General features: G+C 31.6%; 1 protein-coding gene across 1 annotated transcript; it reads left to right on the top strand.

Annotated features, from left to right (window-relative positions):
• Positions 1–417: 417 nt before the first annotated feature.
• LOC108202283 (basic leucine zipper 43) lies at positions 418–1,160 on the top strand. The gene has a single exon (XM_017370672.2). It carries the CDS (start codon positions 449–451, stop codon positions 935–937), a length of 489 nt encoding a protein of 162 aa, XP_017226161.1. The 5' UTR covers positions 418–448; the 3' UTR covers positions 938–1,160.
• Positions 1,161–12,206: the final 11,046 nt, after the last annotated feature.

Raw genomic sequence — 12,206 nt, 5'->3', positions numbered from 1 at the left:
ATCTGTTTATTGTCATAACAATGAGATAATGATTCATGCTGGAATACTGCATATGTTAAAGTCTCAACCATGATGAGGCATTGATTGGTGGGAACAGGGTAACAGGAGATGCAATTCCAAATTTCTTTAATATTTAATACAAAAGCAAGTCTACTATTGGGATGGAGTGTCATGTAACCATTACATGATCAATAAGGGAACACCAATGACCACCTACATATATAGAATCATAGACTAATTTGTAACATAAACTTGTGGCCTTGTGCCCCATATATGTGATTTACATGTAAATGCAATTTCCAATTGATCATATTGCAATACATCATCATCTCTCAGGAGCCCCTGATATTGACCTGAAATTGATAACAGTGGGACCAATTTGCTTTTTCCATCCTATATAATACTTGCTCCCCTCAAATCAGCTTACGAAATTAGTACTGTAAAAGCCATGCAGACCAGTGAGATGGCTGAACTTCATTATCTGGTTCCACCTGATCCAATTACAGTGCTTCCTTCTCAGTTTTCTTATTCTCAGAATAACACACCAACATTTGATCAGTTCAGCAGATTTTCCAACCCTTTGTTATACGATCTTCAAATAAACCCTCAGCTTCAGAATTTCAATCCACAACCGACAAGTTTCAGCAGCAACTCAACTTCTGATGAAGCAGATGAAAAACAGCTGTGTCTTATCAATGAGAGGAAGCAGAGGAGAATGATATCTAACAGAGAGTCTGCCCGCAGATCAAGAATGCGCAAGCAGAAGCAGCTGGATGAACTTTGGTCACAGGTAGTTTGGCTCAGAAATGAGAACCAACATCTCATTGACAAACTAAACAAATTTTCTGAGCAACATGAGCAGGCCCTTCAAGAAAATGCCCAACTTAAAGATGAGACATCTCAACTTCGTCAAATGCTTAGCGATATGCAGCTTTAGTATATAGTTCCTACCGTACTTTGAGAGACCTGAACTATATCCAAATTAGGCAATTTACCATAAGTTCTTTGAACTTGCGAGCCTTCTGATAGTTTAGTTCCTATGTATGTCGAGTCGAGCAGGATTTCCTTCACTTGAGCTTTATGACATCCTATAGTACTGCAATAAGACCAATGTTTTTGTTTGTCAGTGTTATGTTCTCAAATATCTAAGCACAATTTATGCCAACTTTTAGATTATTCAAACTTAGTTCTTCCATATCTGGGCCTAATTGCTTCAACTTGATAGTATTATTAATACTAAATGAGTAAAAAAAAGGCTAATAAACCAATACCATGCAAAAATTGTATCATGAGAACATGTTGACTTAGATGAAGATGCATGTTTCATGATTCTCTGTACCAAACGCCACTAGACAAAAGGCTCTCAGAAGTACAAACAAAATTCATAAGACTTGCAGTTGCAGAAGTACTGCAAAAGAAACTAAAAATACATTGTCACTGCATAATCGCAGATAATATCATACAATACGACATTTTCACCATCACTGACTCATAAGTCTGATGTCCGGTACATACCTCCCCACCATGGTATCAAGCTTATTAGCTTAATTAGGTTATAGCCATAAATAACATAGGATAACCCAACAAAGAATTATCAACAGGGCGCCCACTAAACCCTCTCGTGGGATAGACATGGAGATGAACAGGGTGCAGCAGAGTGTTATTGATTGCACCTAGCTCACCACATTTGGATGCAACAGTTCACTACTGTATTGTGATGGCCTCAGCCCTCAGCAAATATATATGTCCAATTGACCTTATCGTTACGTGCACTTAAACTCTGATAATTTCCTCATAATTCTTTAAAATCTTCAAAATATATGAACATGCACTTGATGGCAGACACTCAATTTAAACATGTCTGGTGTGCTTTGTGCATGCTTATCCTTCTCCGCGGAGACAAAATAATATAATTCTTTTATTGTCATTAAGATGATTTACATTTGCAGTATCAGAGCTGTTTTGTTATAACTTCTCCCAGATGTCAGCATCACAACCAATTATTTTCTTGCTTTACAATAATTCTCTTGAAATATACGAGTATGTCATTAGAAATGTCGAATAAAGGGTAGTGCGGTTTCTGGAAAGTTAAATCTGCTACATGATGAAGAGACTGTATAATCCACAAAACTGTACATGTACATATCTTAAATTGTGCATATCCTGCTATCCTTTACTCAGGACTCCAGAGGTATCTTAGCGAAATTAATTAAATATTACAATGATTACTTTAAATTAGTGTCGTGTTCGAGTGATTTAATTTCCAATTCATAACTGGACACATCTAGAAATTGGTGTTTGAGTCGAACCCAGCTCTCTCGTGAGAATCTGCTAGTCATTCACCATGGGGTAACAACACAATTGTTCAAGTACCCCCATTACCCCCACTGTGACTTTGTTCTTGACTGCAAGGTCATGAGTTTGATTCTCGTATCCGACATTTTGGGGTCTTGAATTAAAGATCGATATCTTATAAGAATCTTCATACATGTGACAAGGAGAAATACATATACGGATATACCATTACTTAGCAAAACAAACAAAGAAAGAAATCTACCATGCACATTATAACGTTTTAATTTATAAATCGTTAATAAACATGATGAATAAGCACACTTGCATTGGTGATGAGTCTTGATAATAGAATAGCCACATAACCGCTGAAGTCTGAAGAATAGACAAAGAGAATCGCAAAGCATATCTCTACTGATCTCTCTTTAGTATAACTTATAAACCTTCTTTTACATGAGCTGCAGCGAACTCCGATTGTTGCACGAAGCCTTCATCCTTCACAATCACGTCGCTGTCTTGGCTAATTTTTTTCTCTAATATCTTCGGTTTGCTGCATAAATTGGCACTGTCATCAAGCTTATTGCCTTCACTACGATCCTTGCTAGTCTGTTCCTCATGACTCAGACCAGATGATGCATCCGAAACAACAGAGTCATCACTAATATCGCCATCATTATAATTCGTATCCAGACTCAAAATATACATAGTCCATCCTGACTCGCAGCTTCCACATTCTTCTGTATTGCTGTTGTGCGTAGAATCCATTAACTCTAACAGGATTATCTATATTAATATATAAACTAAAAATAAAGCAAACCTTGTGAATCATGAAACAATCTATCTGGTTTGCTAGATCACTTTACACACATATTTATACCTATGTCATTCATTCATAAATTGTGCTATCTATATGAGCTGTTGAAACAAACGCGCATTCAGGCATTTACACATAGTATGCACATACTGCAATATCTATCCCTGCATGTACATATCAGAAACTACCTTCAAACTAAATGATCCAAGAACCTAGACTTTATCCCTGCATGCGCACGTCTTAATATGTGCCATACCTGATCTCTAACTCTCTATGACCAGAAGACAGCTTATATCATGGGAAAATGCACGATACGACACGATACTTCGTAAGAACAAGTAAATCTACAAGTTGGTTGTAGAGTGATCATATAACTTTGTAACTGCATGGTAAGTTGAGAATTGCTTAGAGGCTTGGCTGATCATACAAATATTCTAGCAAGTTCCGCTGTGCAGAATAGCCCATGCCTCTAGCTGGATACAGTGCAAACGTGAGCTAGCTAGATAGCCGTCCCCATGTCCTTAAAATTAACTTGGGAACAAATCCTTTTTGCCGTCCCGCTTCATCTGTCACCTATACTTCTCTATAATTGAACTATTATTATCTGCGCACACTGCACATTAAAGCCCGCTCAAAAAACTGACCACACCAAAAAACTCGAAAAAACCAGACCCCCCGCTACTAGAAATTATTTCTAGGGATAAAAAGTGATCATCATTAGCCACCGGAAATGGTTGCTATCAAGTTTCCTTCCACCGGTCAAAATATATTCAATGTGACCGGCAATTTGGAATCATCGCTTAAACGAGGGCAAGTGGTCACTTCAGGTAATTAAAAATAACCGCTTCAGTCAACATATCTATACTATACTATTATAACCGGAATGGGGTATAATTGGTCGTATAATACTTTGGTTTTGGTTTATTTCCGTTACATGCAAACACTACTTTCCTATTATTTTAACGCAAAGTCATTACAAATCACAGGACGCCTCTTTCACAGAGTAAGAGTAACAGCGCAATCTACTGAAAGAATAACAGTACAACATAATCACTTGGAATACATTCACCACTCTCACAAACATTATCCACCCAATTAATTCTCCTCAGAAATCTCTTTCTGCTTGACATAAATCGCCTTCTAAGCTAATAAATTTTACATCCATCTTTAAAAAACACATGGGTATAATTTTGTCACTTTTTTTTGTCACATATTTTTATTATTCCTATATTATCCTTTTTTATTTAAAAATAAATAAATAAATAATATATATATATCTTAGTTATAATGTGTTTTACGAAAACATAAACACAAACTCATTAGAGCAAGTCCAACGGTATCCTAGTTCATTCCCTATAAATATTATAAAATAATGGATCTTAGAGGATTCTAGTGATCTAGCATCATATTTTGTTTTTCTACTCCAACAACATTCCCTATTTTCATTCCTCATTATTTTTATAATAATATATTTAAACTTGTAAATGGGGACAAAGAATGTAGAAAGTACAAAATGTGGGGACCAAGAGTATCAAAAGGGAGGGAAATGAATTTTTTATTCAAAACAAATGAAATAGGTGATGGCTAGTGGTTACCTAAAAATGAGGGATGGCTAGTGAATTTGAGGTTGTGCTAGTGATTTAGGGAATCACTAGCACACTGTTGGAGTTGGATTTTATGACGTATTCCCTAAATTTGAGTTTAGGAACTCATTTAGGAAAGCTCTTGGACTTGCTCTTATGAAACTATTCTTGGCTCTAACTCTAACGTGTTTTACTTCGATACAAATACGCGACTCTGACATTATTTAAACAAACACAAAAAAAAATACTTATACGTAACTCTAACATTATTTAGACAAACACAAAAATAAAACTAATACAAGATAAATAATCTATTTTTCCTAATAGAAAATACATATCATATATTAATATAACAAAATTTTATAAAAGTGTTTATTGTTTATACTACCATTTTATAATATATGAAAATTATAGCATCGAGTAATATCAAATAAATACTAAAATAATATTAAATATTAAATAATAAATAATAAATTTTGAAGTATATAGTCGTCCGTGCTTCGCACGAGTTTAAATAATAAAGTAATACTAAATATTAAATTATAAATATTAAATTTTGAAATATATAGTCGTCCGTGCTTCGCACGGGTTTAAGGCTAGTAATATTTAAGGGACATGTAATCTTCCGTCCCATTGAAGTTTTGACCCGATTGGGTCGTTTAGCTAAATCTAAATCGCAAATTTGTGACCAGATTCAGTTGTTTTTATGAAAATAACCTACTACTATTGCAACCTATTATTGGTCAGTAGGTGGGAAATATCCCCTACTTTGTGAATTAAATTTTTTTTTATGAAGAAAGAATCATGATTAATCGTCGCTTTTATAAAAACGACCACAAACGATCACTATGTATATTGGTCACTAAGCGAAAAAACTCTCTCCTTGAAGAGTTCAAATTTTCATAATATAAAGAGTTATTGTTGTATATATAAGTGTGTATATATATCTATAAATGTATGTATGTATATATATATAAATACGGGTCCGGGTCCCTGACATAGGTATTCTCCGGCATACGATTTTTTTCCGCTAGATGATATCAACCTATATTTTTGATGAAACTACAAGGGGACTGTTCTTTAATTCAGCGAAAAAAATCACTCATTCTAGGATTTTTATCATCCAACGGGTTTTTTTGATGAAAGTAGGTTGCTTAAAAATCAATTGTTCAGGACCATTATCCTATATATAGGGGAGGGTTCCGGTACAAACTTTTTAAAATTACACGCTTACATTTTTTTTGCCTAAGTGTTAATTTTAGTTATATAATGTATCCATGTCGAAAAAATATCACCATTTCACTAGAAACCCACAAATAAACTATATGTTCAATATAAATAAATGTATTTACATCACATATCACTATTTTATATATAACATATCTTTCAAATATAGACATCTGTGTGTATGTGTGTGTATAGGGTTCTGCTCCAGTAGAAACACCTTTAGAACATAAACTAGAAACTAAAATTAAAAAGTTTCTAAATCACGTAGAAATATGATTTGTGCAAGTATAAAGTGTATTTTAAAAGTGATCGAGTAAAAATATATACGATTTATTCGTGGACAACTCGACTCGGATCGAACTCGGCTTGGGTTTAGCTCGACCTGAATTGTTCGTGATCAAACTTGTGTTCAAACGAGCCAGTCTTGAACATCACTTTCATTTGATTAGAAAACTCGAATCGACTCGGTTCGTTTCAAAAAAAAGTCAAACTCGGCTCGACTCTTTTTAGTTTGCAGCGCTACTAATTTTTAACAAATTGTGATATATCTTTTTGTTATAATAATGAAATTACACCCAAAGTGGTGAATAGGTGTATATGACAAATAATGACTATTTTTAATTTTTACCAACTTGTTATATCTGACTGTTATTCAAGCAGTCTGCAGTGCCTTTGATAATGGCTTACTGTTTTTAATTCATAAATCAATATGTTAAGCTATTATGCATGCATGCAAGCAGTAAAACAGTAAAGTGCAGAAATGTAAAATAGACACACAAACTTTTAGACAAGCTCGACCCCTATATCTAACGGTCTACGTCCTGGTCCCCCACCAACGTGGTAGGTTAATATATATTATTACTGAAAAATTCAAAAATTACAGAATAATAGTATATCTTTGTTTTTCCCAGTCACTGAAATAACTTGTTTTTGTCACTGTAACTATGAGCTGACTACAATTAGCTCGACACTGACTTCTCCCACCAATCTGTTCCCTGAACCTCTGAATTTCTTGAGCTTCCCCTTCTTGAAATCTTTCGTTCCTGAACCCTAGCGCTCGCTATGCTAAACACTGTGAAACGCTTGCTAATTTTCAATGACTACACACAATAATCAATACAAAAGAGCATGATTACAACTCAAACTATATCCTCAAATAAAATATGTAAGGAGTAGACACTTAAGCTCAGATTAGAGAATTGTATTGCTTTTCAATTGAGAGTTGCATATCTGTTCGAAAATCTTAAAATCGATTATATATGGAATCATATAACGACAATAAACTGAGTTCTTCTATTAACGTTAACATGAACGTTGTTTTTTAACGTTACTGAAGATCAGTTGCTTAAGTATAGGAGTTTTAGTAAAGAAAACAACGTTTATAAACAGCTCCTATAAATATGGGATAAGATATAAGTTGTTGAATGATAAAAGAGTTTGAATCCTTAACAATTTCTTCTTAAGTTTTAGAAAAACATTTTACAGATTTTAAAAGAGCTTAAACGTACGCTACAAACATATATCAAAACAGATAATTTACAAATAAGAAGTCCTAACCCTTGTAGAAAAATCAAGATAAAATCTGGGTAGTATTCGACTTCTGTTCGGTCTCTGTAACAACTTGCTGTTATTGCATAACAACTTACTGTCATGTTGATAAAATAACTTCCTACAAAATTGAGTTAGTACATGGTAAGCTATTATAAACAGAGTATACAATTCAACAAGTTAAAATAAGAAAGCAGCTTGGCATAATGTGTCATCATCAAAATTTAGGATTTACGAATGAAAATGTATTCAAACATTGTCATGATAATACATATATGCGGGTTAATTTTAGTTAATTTTTAAGGGGTTTAACTATTAAATATTTGTTCAATATACCCAATAAAAATATTTTAATCCAAACACATTTGTTAGTTATTTAAATATGTACTTTAATTAAAAACATATATTATTCTAATTCAACTATATCTTCAAATAAAATTGAACAATAAAATATATTCCTCCTGTCTCAAAATTACACGTAATGTGAAATACACAAAAAATATATTTTCATATCTTATTTTTGAATAACAATTTATCATCTACATATTTATTCAGAAAAATAAAAATTTAAAAATAATTTGCCGTAGTACATTTTTTCTACACCTCAATTTATGTGTGAAAAAATCAAAATTTATTGTCCCTCCATCCTTCTAATGTCTTTTTCTCATGAAGCTATTCCCTCTATCCTGTTATAATAATTTATTGTCCTATTATATTTGTTGTCTTCTTTATTCAATTCAATTTGCAATGTCGATGACCAATTAACTCATAAAATTTTTAAAATTTATAAAATATATACTTATTAAATTTTAATAAAAGAAATGAAAATTTGATTATATTTATGTGTAATTAATGTAATTTTATTGATGATAACAATGATAACACATAATATTTAATATTTTTAACATATATGAAATTTATAATAAATACTATTAGAATATAGGATGGAAGAGTATATATTTTTAAGGCAAGAATAACTTCCTACATTGTCTCATTTATGCTGTGATTATACTTGGCATAAAATTAGACTTTAAAATGATCCCCCAAAAGAATAATCATAATTTTTATTTTTGTTGTAAAATCCACCTTACTTGATCTTTAGTGCAATTGTTTAAAATTGACTTTCGTGGAAATGTATAACCATGAATATTCTCTTGTAAGTTGAGCACTAATATGCAGGCAAGATTTCAGCGGCATATGACATGCATTATGTATACGGCCGTTAAAAAACATATCACTTCGTTTTCCTTTCTCGAGAATACAATAGCCATACACGGGGTTATTTAACTTTCATATAGAGGAGAATCTAGCGATTAAATTAAAGAAAAGAATACTCAAATCAATCAAAAACTTGATGTGAAGCTAGCTGCCTAGAAGAATAGTTTCATCCACCTTTTCTGTTGCTTCCCACTTTCACTGTATCATAATGTTCGTAATATATAAGCTTTTAAGCAATAAAGTTAAATCCTGATATCTCCTGCGTAATTAATCATGTAGACATTAATTTTTCAATTATATGAAGTTTGATCAATATCTTATTATACAATATATATCATTAGAATGAGCCCGAGAGGTTATGGTCTCATTGATATGAAGATGTATTTTTCTCAGAGTAAAAATAGAGTGGTGGTCGAAATTTTCAAAATCGTACAAATATTAATAAAAATTCTAAAATTGTAAAATGGTTTCCAGATTTTTCATCCGCTTTTTAAAAAAGTGGATGTCAATGGAACGGTCCCCTAGCCTCTGATATCCATATAAAGGACACGACGAGTATAAATATCCTCTTTAAGTTCTATTCGTTCGAGTCGTGTAGTCATTAATTATTGATATTGATAAACGCCCTAAAACAATTTGATTATAATTCAACTATCGTTAATAATACGTCATTAAAGATTAAAATTGAAGAATAAATGTCAAAATGGTTGCTCAAATTTTCACATTTTCATAAAATATTAGTCATTATCAATAAATTTAGCAACTATCTTGATTTTTTTTATTTTTTAATCTCTAATGGCAATATCGTCAATCACCTTTTGTAAAAACGGTGGAAAAGTCTAGCCAGCATTTTAGTGTTTTAGAATTCCAACCAATATTTTATAAAATTTTAACCAATATTGTGAGATTTAGAGCCGTTTGGCTGGACTTATGACTTATGACTTAACGTGACTTATGGCTTAACGTGACTTATGGCTTAACGTGACTTAATGTGATTAGCCAGGAGCTTAAAATGTCTGTTTGGGTAATTCCGACTTATTGATAACTTATTAGTTATTAAAAATATAATAATAAAAATAAAAATGATTTATGGATAAATAATGATTTATGGGTATTTTTTATCAAAATTTTTTTCAAGAAAATTAAGTTACTGAAAGGTGTATCTCAAACTAACTTCTGACTTTAAGTCAGCTTCTGGCTTAATTCTGACTTTAAACCGGCTTCTGGCTTATTACACAAACAGATATTTCTCAGCTTAAAGTTGAGAATGGCTTAAAGTCTGGGTTTTAAGCCCGGACAAAGAGGCTCTTACTCTTTTTCTTCCTCCTTTGAAAACAACAAAAAACAGAACGCCGGTTCAATAATTTGAGTCGAAGCCACACATTGTAATAATTTGTTATTGGGAAAAAAAAGTAGTTGAAACTATTATATGTAGGTGGCTACTACAGACTAGTTAATAGGCAAAGCATTTGATATGGAATATCCGGGGGAATTTAGCAATGGCATAACATGAAAACTTTTAACCAAGGCGGGTAAGCTGACTCAGCTCCACAACATTATTTAGGTTTCTAAATCATTTACAATCGAAGTGGACATAACGTAAATATGCAGGGACGGTGGTAGAGTTTGAATTTAGAAGCTTCAAAACTGTAATAAGAGTTACAAGGATGGCAGGGGTTTCAATTTTTTATTTATCAGATTTTAAATTCATTTGGTAGTTTAAGTACCCTATATGTTAATTACTGATACTCTTCCCTTTTATAAAGCGTTTGACTGTCTATTATATGTTTTGACCACTTATTATTAATTAATTTAAAACAAATTTATATCTCTGAATTAAAATTTGAAATATATTTTTTAATAAAAAAAATTTAATAAATAATCAAAACACTAATATTTGTCGGTAAATTATATATAGAAGAGGAGGGAGTAGTTAAGTGGTAACTTTTTGTCCACGTATTCCAGGAAAATTTCAATGACGCACCTGTATAGATATTACCGTCATATTATACTTTTTAAAATAAAATAATTATTGTAATACCCGTTCAAAATGAACAACGACTTTATTTACGTTCTTATATTACTTACATTAATTAACTGTTTGAGAAGGTAACAGTAACATAGCTCTTGAGAAATTCAAATAAAGAAAAGCGAAAGAAATACGTGTCTCGATTACGTCTGAGAACACTAAACTGCAACTTATCCTGGACAGAAGAATATGCTGCATGATATATTTTTTTTGACATGAAATATGCTGCATGATATGAACCTGAGACCTTAGACGAGCTAGCTAGTGCCTAATAGTACTATATTCGGTAGCTAGTTCTGTAATCAACGTTTAGTTGGCGTTTTCGAGTGGCCGCATCTGATCATTTCCCATGTCACTATCTTAGTTATACACCTCTGCACAAAAGCAATAGCATTTGAAATTTATATATGATGGACAGATCGATATTAATCTTGCACAGTCGTCGGTTGATACTCTCCTATTCGTCTTTCAAATGTACTGATTGATTGTCCGGATTATGCACTCTCGATTCAATATACAATACTAAGAATCTGAAACTAAAGTTTATTGCCGGTGCTCTTCATAAAAATATCCTATTTGAATTATATTTAAATTATTTCTATATGTTTTTAATACAAAATTAGGGATGTGGCCAAATTAAGCTAAATTAATACTATAAATAGATATACTTTATATGTGCTTTAATAAGAATATATAATTAAAATAACTAGGGATGTATTCAATTGAGATTTAAAATGATTTTTTTTGCGTTCACGAAATTCGAGGATATTCAACTCTGATTTGAAAAATGCATCAAAATCTAGAGTTATTCGATTATGATTTTAAGTTATGCTACAAAATCTGATGGTATTTGATTGAGATTTTATACTTGAAAATTCGATAATATTTAATTAAGATTGTCTTAAATCCATTAGAATTTTCAAATACTTATGAATTTTTTTGAATTTCTAAAATGATATATTTTATGTCATTGTACAATGTATTTTATGACTTTTGAAATGACTCCATAATCTATGAGATATTGAAGTATTGTGCTTAAATCCTAACAACTCTGTGACATTTTATATAAAATTCGCATAAATCACAATCAGATAAAATTCATTAAAATCTATACCTACATCATATACAATCTATTAAAATTTTAATTGAATACATATCAATGTATATATAAAATATTATATATATATATATATATATATATGGTTGCACTCTAGAAAGAACATCTTAGAAAAAGTATAACACAGAACACTACAATAACACTTCAGTTTTCATAAAAAATGATTTGTTTTAAGATTATAATTACATAGTTAAACTCTAATTAAACTTAATAAATGAAATCTAACATTCAAGCTCATTCAAATTATTAATATAAAATAATATAAAATATTATAGAATTCAGAATGGATTCTAAAATAGAATCACATATATACATTTTGAATGATGAATTTGCTAGAATCATGCATGTGATCATGCATGTGAGGGTGCCCCTGACGGG

This window comes from Daucus carota, chromosome 1 (assembly GCF_001625215.2).
Source record: "Daucus carota subsp. sativus chromosome 1, DH1 v3.0, whole genome shotgun sequence".
Taxonomy (NCBI): domain Eukaryota; kingdom Viridiplantae; phylum Streptophyta; class Magnoliopsida; order Apiales; family Apiaceae; genus Daucus; species Daucus carota.
Note: the sequence above shows the minus strand (reverse complement) of the source record. Positions and strands in the feature narration are given on the sequence as shown.